General features: G+C 53.0%; 1 protein-coding gene and 1 long non-coding RNA gene across 8 annotated transcripts in view; one reads left to right on the top strand and one right to left on the bottom strand.

The window, feature by feature from the left end:
• Nucleotides 1-1,733: 1,733 nt before the first annotated feature.
• Nucleotides 1,734-2,971, bottom strand: LOC138847119 (uncharacterized). The gene is made up of 2 exons (XR_011384728.1): nt 2,322-2,971; nt 1,734-2,184 (listed from the first exon to the last, which is right to left on the bottom strand). It is a non-coding gene; the product is annotated as an uncharacterized lncRNA (long non-coding RNA).
• The window catches only part of SRCAP (Snf2 related CREBBP activator protein), a 47,905-nt gene continuing 41,026 nt past the window's right edge, over nt 2,831-9,709 (top strand). For 4 of the 7 annotated variants that reach the window (XM_070064861.1, XM_070064857.1, XM_070064859.1 and 1 more), the window contains exons 1-4: nt 2,831-2,972; nt 4,428-4,501; nt 5,101-5,363; nt 6,830-7,081. In XM_070064861.1, the coding sequence (XP_069920962.1) occupies nt 5,310-5,363; nt 6,830-7,081 (306 nt within the window). In that variant the 5' untranslated portion in view covers nt 2,831-2,972; nt 4,428-4,501; nt 5,101-5,309. Of the gene's footprint in view, nt 2,973-3,078; nt 3,265-4,427; nt 4,502-5,100; nt 5,364-6,829; nt 7,082-9,709 lie in introns of those variants that run through there. The other 3 variants (XM_070064862.1, XM_070064858.1, XM_070064856.1) reach the window with 1 other exon arrangement.

Raw genomic sequence — 9,709 nt, 5'->3', positions numbered from 1 at the left:
TTTCTCTCTGTCTCTCTCTCTCACTGTCCACTCTGCCTGTCACAAAAAAAAAAAAAAAAAAAAAAAAGAAGTGGTCAATGAGGACTGTAACCAGCACCCATATGGGATGCCAGCACCGCAGGCTGGGGCTTTAGGTAGCTGTGCCACAGCGTCGGATCCTAAATTCTTTTTAAAAAAGATTTTATTTGAAAGGCAGAGTGACAGAGAGAGGACACACACACACGCACAGTGAGAGAGAAAGGGAGAGAGAGAGAGCGAGAGCGAGAGCGATAGAGAGGATCTATACTTGCTAGTTTACTTCCCAAAAGCCCGGGGTTGGAACCAGGCTGAAGAAGCTGGGAGCCCAGGACTCCACCTGGGTCCCCACGTGGGTGGCAGGGACCCAAACACAAGCTGCCTCCAAGCGTGTGCATCAGTAGGAACCTAGAACTGGGAGTGGAGCTGGAACGCAAACCGGGCACTCCGATGTGGCACCCCAGCTGCTGTGTCCAATGCCTAAATTCCTGGCAGGGAGTGTGCCACCTTCCCACTGCTCGCGGCTCAGGGCCCGACACGGCGTAGATGAGAAAGTGTTGGTGCTCGCTGCCACTCGTGTGTGTTAACGAGAGGTCACACATTTCAACCGCCTTCGGAAGTCAGCTGACATCACAAACGTATGACGCCATTCAGTGTTAGACGATTGAGGAACGGCAGCCTCTATGGCAAGCTGGAGACCTCGCCTTCTTGCTTTAAGTATTAACACGGAGAGCATGAAAACACTCTGGAAAACACATCTGGAGGCTAACGACCTCAAGACCGCGAGCTTGAGACCCTGACACGTACGTCCCCGACACACTTTGCGTCCAAGTGGTTCCCTAGCACTCTCAAGGCCATTTTACGTGAGCAATTTTAAGATATTTTATTTATGAGAAGGCAAAAGATGGAGGATTCACAGGTGCGATCCCATTACTGATCAGCACGGGAGTTTTGACCTGCTCCGTTTCCGACCTGGGCCGGTTCACCCCTCCTTAGGCAACCTGGTGGTCCCCCGCTCCAGGGAGGTCACCATATTGATGCCGAACTTAGTGCGGACACCCGATCGGCATAGAACATGTGCAGCCCCGGACATCTAAGGGCATCACAGACCTGTTATTGCTCAATCTCGGGTGGCTGAATGGAGTCCGCAGGCTGCTTGCCTCTGGCCTGCTTTCACCCAACTCCCAGGGTCTGTGTGGTGACTCCGCGCCTCTTGCCCCCACCGCGCTGTTCCTCTTAGAATAAATCCACAGCAACACAGAGGGAAGGAGACTCTCACATCCACTAGTTTAGTGGGCCAGACTTGAATTCCATCTGGGTCTCCTGCATGGATGACAGGGACCCCCCAATACCTGAACCATCACCTGCTGCTTCCCAGGGTGAGAATTAGCAGGAAGCTGGACTGCAGGGTGGACTGGGGACTCGAACCTACGCACTCCAACAGGGGACGCAGGCGTTCCTAGTGGCAGCTCAAACTGCTTCACCAAACGCCGGCCCCTAGCTTGGCACTTTATAGAAGAGTAAACTGAGGCTCAGAGGACACCGAGCAAGAAATTAGCAAGACCACATCCCACCCATCTCTTCTGTAAGACAGGTCTAAAAATATTGGCCTCTTATTCAATCAAAATTTCATCTGTAAACTGAGACCAACAATGCCTTCTTCACTGGGAAGAAGTTAACTGGGAGATGAAGGGGAAGAAGCTGAATTGAGAATTTCATTTTTTTTTTATCTATTTATTTATTTGAAAGGCAGAGTTACAGAGAGAGAGAAAGAGAAAATCTTCCATCCGTTGGTTCACTCTCCAAATGGCCACGAGGGCAGGAGCTGGCGCATCTGGACCCAGGAACCAGCTTCTTCCGGGTCTCGCACGTGGATGCAGGGGCCCAAGGACTTGGGCCATCTGCTATTGCTTTCCCAGGCCGTTAGCAGGGAGCTGGACCGGAAGTGGAGCAGCCGGGACTCGAACCGAAGCCCACACGGGACGTCAGCATCGCCTGTGGCAGCTTTACCATCCACACCACAGTGCTGGCCCCTCATCAGGGCTTCTTATCCTGGGCTGCTGGGGTGGACACTGTGAGAGCATCTTGCACTCTTGGGGGCTTGGACTGCTGGGCTCGGTCAGTGTGGTTAACTCTGCGCCGTCACTCGTTTGTAAAACAGAGGCAGGCCTAAAAGAGGTAACGCACAAAGTGACCTCAGTACTGGCGGCTGTCACTGTTCCATTCTGCGGTCAGAGTTTTTACACCTAGAAGGGACGTGGAAAGGTGGCATAGGTGTTTGGAAGCTATCGGGGAACCATGCTCACCTAAAATGGACTGAATCGCCAGGAGGCCCAGGCTTCACGGCTAACCACACTTCAGCTCATCGGACAACTTGCTTAAAAACATTAAAAAAAAAAAAAACAAAAAAAAAAACCACAAAAAACAAAACGGGGCACGTGGGGTGGTGGTCCGAGCCGGCAGCCGCAATGCAGCCCGAGGCGCTTCAGCCGCCGCGAGTTAAGCCGCTCCGCCGCCGGGCAAGCGCGGAGCCTCCGGGCGGACTACATCTCCCAGGCTGCCCTGCGCCGCGGGCAGCGCCCTACGCTAGCACGCGAACCTCACCCCCCTGCACACACCCCAACCTCCAGTTACTGTCTCTCGCGAGAGGACGGGCCGCGCCGGCGGTAGCGATAGCGAGCTGGGGTGGTTGTGGTGGTGGTGGCGGCCGAGACGGCGGCGGCCATTTTGGTGAGGCCTCGGGAGCGGCGGCGGCGGTTCGCCGGGAGTAGCGTCTCCCCCTTTTTCTCACTCGCCGCCCGCACCTCTATGCCGTGAGAAGAGGCAGTGGAAGCAAGGCGGTGGCCATAGCCTCGGTCCCCAGGGGAATTGAAAGGCCGTGAAGGCGGCTGCCAAGAGGGGGCCCTCCCCCCTCCTCGGCGGGAGGGGGGGTGGTGCGCACGCCCCCGAGGACGCAGGTAAGGAGAGGGAGACAAGATGGCGGACGCCCCAGAGTTCCCCCTCCCCTGGCGGGCGACTGCGCGCGCATCTTTCCGCCACCGCCTCCCCTCCCACCTTCCCGGGGTGCTGCGCGCGCACCTTCAGCCGGGGCCCCGGGGCCGGTGCGCGAGGCAGTCGGCGCGCGCCCATAGAGACAGACTGAGAGGGCCAGGCCGGCCGGCATTGGGTCCCGGCGCAGCTCCGCTCCCTTCCCGCCTTCTGCGCACGCGTGCCTGAGCGAGCGAGCGAGCCCTGAGAGGACGGACCCAGGTGCGCTCCCGCCCGCCCACCGAGCCCAGTCACCCTTCAGGGGCGCGCGGGAAGAGGAAGGGGGGCGTGGGACGAGCAGTCGGGGCGCGCGCCCCCCGTGTTCAGTCAGGGGGCCCGGTCCTGGTGGCACGAACCCTCCCTCCACTCAGCCTTTCGCGGTCTGGTGGTGGGGGCGTCCCGATGGGCTTGCACGAAGGGCTTCCCCGCCCCGCGACCCTTGTGTGCGTGGGTTTGGGTTCTGGCGGGAGCCCCCGGGCCGTGCGCGCAGCCGGCTCTCTCCGCCTCCAGCCGCGCACGCGCGGGCCCCTCCCCCAGCCTGGCGCGCACGTTGGGGTGGGGTGGGAGTCTGCGAGGAGGCGGGGCCACCTTAGGGCCAGTGGCGACTCGGGCCGAGGTCAGGGGTCACGCGGGGTCAGTCTCCGGGGAGGGGCTGGGAGACTCGTGGAGGCCGGGGTCAAGAGTTCAGGCTTGTCGGGCTCTGGTTAGCTCAGGTCCTGGGAGTCTGTTGTGGAGCTGGGAGTGAATCAGGGGCGGCACCGTGGTTGAGGAATTTCCCTCAACACTGGGGAAACACTTCCGGGACTTGTGTAGCTTCACCCCGCTGGTTTCCGGCACATGGCTCTCTGCTGGGGCGGCGCTCCTCACCCCTGACTGCTCCTTAACGTGTTGTGCTGGGGCTTGGCGGGAGTGTGTGTCTCACGCTGTGGGGTTCACAGGGCCCTGCCCTGAGTCCTGGGGTGCATTCTCGTGTTCCTGGCTGCGTGCAGGCCTCCCTGGGCAGGCCCACCGGCAGCCAGCACCTTTTGGAGCACTGGGATGTGACAGCTCTTTGGCTTTGCTGTTTCCACCTCCATTCTCTGGTTGGAGCGTTTTACACTGAAGCTTTTTAGTTTTTACTTCTTTTCTTTTGCTTCACTTTATCCCCCTTCTCCTCCCTGCCAGAAATTTATGTCCCTGCAGAATTCTCTTTTCACTAAACATGATTTGATTTTTTTAATTTTATTTTTTGAAATGTGAGCTCTTCCTGCTGCTGTAGTTTTCCCAGCTTTTGAACTGATATTTAGAAGTGTCAAAACGCTGGAGTAAACAATAAGCCGTGGTAGATGTTGGCAAAGGTGGATTGGTTCCTAACTGCTGCTTTTCTCCTCTCCTGTTTGTTTCAGGCGTGATACTCCTCAGTACGGCGGCACCGTGGAAGTGCAGACTTTCACAGGGGCTGTGGTCTCAGCTCACACAGGTACGGGTTCTTGTGGCACTTTGTGTACTGACGCTAACGGGAGGAAACATAGGAAATGATGAGAGAAATTGCAGGTCGATACTTGTGGGTTTTTGTTTTGCAGAAGTATGGTAATCTTTGCATGTGATATCTTTGTGGAGGGTTTGGTGCTAATGGTGCGATGATGGAACTGGGGCTTTGGGTAGAGGACAGTCCAGTCTTCCTGGTTCTACCAGGGGATAGCAGTAGGTTCTTCACAGTTTTAGCATCAGATTACCTGTTTCTTACTGGGTGACTTTATGCAGGCCAGTTGGTCTTTTTGTATCCTGATTTCTTAACTTAAAATGTGGAAGTAATGTTAGAATGTAAGTTCCACATAGATCAGGGATCTTTCCTGCATGATTTTATTCTCAGTGTGTGAAAAAGTTTTAAAATAAGGTAGGTGTGAGATTATAGAACACATCAAGGAAGTACTTAGGAAAACACCTGATATATAATGAATGCTCAAGAAATGTAGCCTATAATCAACTGTTTGTCTTTACTTTTTGAAGTTTTTTTGTTTCTGGAAAACATTCTTTAATTTCCTTGACTCCCGTTTCTATCTTTTTTACCCGCTTTAGGTGCTCCAGAGGCTGGTGGACCTGAGCGGAGGCTGGGACGCCCTGGTGGGCCCCGGGCCCTGGAAGGCGGGTCCCGGTGGCCAGTGGCCCAGAATGAGGCCAGCTCCCAGCATGCCCTGCAGCCGGACGCCAGCCCCTCGGCCAGCAGCAGTGGTGATAACAACCCAGTCATTCTTCAGGCATCCAACGAGGAGCCTGGGAGTGGGACCATGCAGAGCAGCCCCTCCCCTGCTCACCCTCAGCTCCCAATTCTACAGACACAGGTTGGACAAGTTGGGAGGGTTGCTTATGTTTCTTGCTTTGTGGACTGCTGGCTCTGAGGTAGAAATAATGTGGCAAGTCTTAGCTAGTTGGGTAGCTGGGTCTGGAGCTTAGGTAGCTTGTGCTTCAGGATGTCAAGGCTGTTGAATACCTAGATGCTATTTGACACGAGTGCAATGTTGATCTCCAGGAGCGCAGGAGCTCCTTGCTGCCGGAAAACGTGGAACAGACCATGCTGGAAAAGGAGGTTGGCAGAATGCTTGCGCATTTTTGAGAATAATTTAACATATTTTGGAACTGGAACAGGCTAAGCTTTGTGGATGCTGTGTACCATTCATTCTTGTACCATGGAAGTGTGTAGGGCAGGGGAAAGAAACCTGGCTTTTGAAACTGGACAGATGTAGTTTTGTGTCCTGTAGGCTTTTGATGTTTACAGATTTGTTGCTTCTGATTTTCACAAGAGTAAATGGGAAAGCTGATGACAAAGAATGGTCACTTAGGTGAGCTAGAAATTTGGGGCACTGTGAAGTGTGCTGGAGAGTGAATTTTCAGAGTGTCCTGAGTATCCATATTTCAGTAGGTTTTTTATTTTTCCACTTTTTTTTTTTTTTTTTTTTTTTTTTTTGAGGTATATTTTTTTGAAAGGCTGAGTTACAGAGATACAGAGATAGGGAAAGACAGACAAGATTTTCCATTGGCTGGTTCGCTCTCCAAATGGCTGCAATGGCCGGGGGTGGGCCAGGTTGAAGCCAGGAGCCTGGAACTCCATCCAGGTCTCCCACATGGTTGCAGGGGCCCCAAGCACTTGGGCCCATCTTCCCATGCTTTCCTAGGTGCATTAACAGGGAGCTGGTTTAGAAGTGAGGCAGCCAGGACTCAAACCGATGCCCTCGCGGGATGCCAGTATTGCAGACCACAGGTTAACCTGCTGTGCCACAACACTGGCCCCTCTGCTTCATTTACTTGTGTTGTACCTTGTAATGTGTGGGTGTTTGAGAATAGTGGCCGTCTCCTCACTCTTCATTCTTTAGTGAAGATGTGTAGGTGGCTGGGGTTTTTGTTTTTGTGTTTTTGGTGTGTGCTGAACTTGGTGTCAGACTGGATTTGTTGCATAGGTGAATGTCCCCTGTTTGCTGTGATAATGTGGTAGGAATATGGATCTACAATTGTGAGTGAACTCATTGAGGCTCAGGAAGAATCAGTGAAATTGGAAATCACATGTCGTGGCAGTAGACTGAGTCTGGGAGCCATGTAGACGTCAGGACAGTACTCTGTAACATCATCTGCTATAAGTTGGCTCTGCTGTCTTGAGCACCGTTTTAAAAACACGTCTAATGTCTGTGTTCGTAAAAATGAGATTGGTATTTGTTCCATAGTTTTTTTCTTCTGAAGATGGAACAAAATAATGTACTGAAAGCACTTGCACCTTGCTAAGCATTCATTTTCTCAATTCTTGCCTCTTTCCTAGATGGTGTCGGACGGCATGACAGGCAGTAATCCTGTGTCCCCTGCCTCATCCAGCTCCCCAGCCTCTAGTAGGGCAGGTGGCATCTCCCCTCAGCACATAGCTCAAGATTCCTCTCTGGATGGACCTCCAGGCCCCCCAGATGGTGCCACGGTGCCGCTGGAGGGGCTCAGCGTGCCACAGGTGGCCGACCTGTCTAACAAGGGCCCAAAATGGGAGAAGAGCCATGCCGAGATTGCGGAGCAGGCCAAGCACGTGCGTATCAAGGAGGCCCGTTAGGAGTCTTGGGGCCTTCTTCCCAGAACTCATATGTGCCTTGGGCATTTCACGTTCCTCTCCTTTATTTTCTTGGAATTAAGTGTTGTAAGACTCTGCCTTAATTTGTATGATGTTGAACCGATTGTTTGAATTTTAAACCTCATTTTACTTTTCCTTAAAAATCGAAATGGCCATTATAAGCTTTAAGTAAAAGGAATGAATAGGCATAAAAGTGTTTTGTTAACTGTGATGTTCTTATAATTGACGGTTTCTGCTGCTGTGCTGCAGTCTGTGTTACATATATCACTGGTAAATTGTTTTGGGCCAGTAGCATCAGCATCGCCTGGATATTTTTTTTAGATTTATTTATTTGAAAGGCAGAGATATAGAGAAAGAGATAACCTTCCATCTGCCGATTCACTCCCCAGATGGCCACAACGGCTGGGGCTTAGCCAGGCGCTAGAAGCTTCTTCAGGATGGAAGGTTTATTTTTTGATAGGCAGAGTTAGGGGCCAACGCTATGGTGTAGTGGGTAAAGCCACCGCCTGCAGTGCTGGCATCCCGTATGTGCACCGGTTCTAGTCCCAGCTGCTCCACTTCTGAACCAGCTCTCTCCTATGGCTTGGGAAAGCAGTGGAAGATAGCCCAAGGCTTTGGGCCCCTGGCACCCATGTGAGAGACCTGGAAGAAGCTCCTGGCTTCGTATCGGCACAGCTCTGGCTGTTGGGGCCAGTTGGGGAGTGAACCAGCAGATGTAAGAGACTCTCTCTCTGCCTCTCCTTCTCTCTCTGTGTAACTCTGACTTTCACATAAATAAATAAATCTTTAGAAAGGCAAAGTTAAAGGGGAAGACAGAGACAGATTTTCCCACAAGGGTGCTGGAGTCCAAGGCCTTAGGCCATCTTCTGCTACTTTCACAGGCACACTAGCAGGGTGCTGGATCGGAAGTAGAGTAGCTAGGACTTGAGCTGGCACTCACGTGGATGCCAACACTGTAGGTAGAAGCTTAACTTTCTACGCCAACAGTGCTGGCCCCTGAGTATTTTTTAGAAATGTGAATTCTTGGGGCCAGTGCTGTGGCCTAGCAGGTAAAGTCACTGCCTGGGACTCTAGCATCCCATATGGGTACCAGTTTGAGTCCCGGCTGCTCCACTTCCCATCCAGCTCTCTGCTCTGCTGCTTTCCCAGGTGCATTATCAGGGAGCTGGATCTGAAGTGGAGCAGCCAGGACTCAGACTGGCGCCATATGGGATGTCCAGGCTACAGGCAGCTTTACTTGCTATGCCACAGTGCTGGTCCCCTAAGCTTTTTTTTTTTTTTTTTTTTTAAAGATTTATTTTGGCCAGCACCGCGGCTCAATAGGCTAATCCTCCGCCTGCGGCGCCGGCACACCGGGTTCTAGTCCTGGTCGGGGTGCCGGATTCTGTCCCAGTTGCCCCTCTTCCAGGCCAGCTCTCTGCTGTGGCCCGGGAGTGCAGGGGAGGATGGCCCAAGTGCTTGGGCCCTGCACCCCATGGGAGACCAGGAGAAGCACCTGGCTCCTGGCTTCGGATCAGTGTGATGTGCCAGCTGCAGCGCGCCGGCTGCAGCAGCCATTGGAGGGTGAACCAACGGCAAAAGGAAGGCCTTTCTCTCTGTCTCTCTCTCCCTGTCCACTCTGCCTGTAAAAAAAAAAAAAAAAAAAAAAAAAAAAGATTTATTTTATTTGAGAGTGACAGAGAGGAGGAGACAGAGATCTTCTATCCACTGGTTCACTCACCAAAGGCCACAACAGCTGGGACTGAGCCAGGCCAGAGCAGGGAGCCAAAACTCTCCCACGTGTGTGGCAGGGGCTCAGGTATTTGGGCTGTCTTTCACTGCTTTCCCAGGTGCATTAGCAGAGAGCTGGATCAGAGTGGAACAGCTGGGACTCCAACCATTTCTCATGTGGATGTGGGATGCTGGCTTCTCACATAGCAGCTTAGCCTGCTGCATCACAACACTGCCCCCCCCCCTTTTTTTTTTTTAAGATTTATTTATTTGAAAGAGTTACACAAAGAGAAAGAAAGAGGTTTTCCATCTGATGGTTCACTTCCCAATTGGCCGCAACGGCTGGAGCTGTGCCGATCCGGAGCCAGGAGCTTTCTCCAGGCCTCCAACGCGGGTGCAGGGACCTAAGGACTTTGGCCATCTTGTACCTTTTCCAAGGCCACAGCAGAGAGCTGGATGGAAAGTGGAGCAGCCGGGTCTCGAATTGGTGCCCACATGGAATGCTGACACCTCAGGCCAGGTGCGCCACAGTGCTGGCCCCAACGCTGCCCCTTTGTTCTGTTCGGAGATGGAGATCTAGATCTTCCATCAGCTGGTTTACTCACTAAGTTGATGCTAATGCCACAGCTGGGCCAGGCTGAAGCCAGGATTCTGGAACTCCATTTGGTTCTCTCATATGGGTGACAGGGGACCAAATATTTGGGCCATCTTCCACTGCTTTCCCAGTTGCATTATCAGGCAGCTGAATTGGAAATGGAGCAGCAGGGACTCAAACCAGTGCACATGTGGGATGCCGACATCACAGGAGCAGGGTAATCCACTGCGCCTCAGTGCTGGCCCCTCCTAGTCCTTTTTGATGTTTTCTTTATCACGCCA

This window comes from Oryctolagus cuniculus, chromosome 19, assembly GCF_964237555.1.
Source record: "Oryctolagus cuniculus chromosome 19, mOryCun1.1, whole genome shotgun sequence".
Lineage (NCBI taxonomy): Eukaryota > Metazoa > Chordata > Mammalia > Lagomorpha > Leporidae > Oryctolagus > Oryctolagus cuniculus.
The sequence above is the reverse complement of the archived record's forward strand: the minus strand, read 5'-3'. Positions and strand labels throughout refer to the sequence as shown.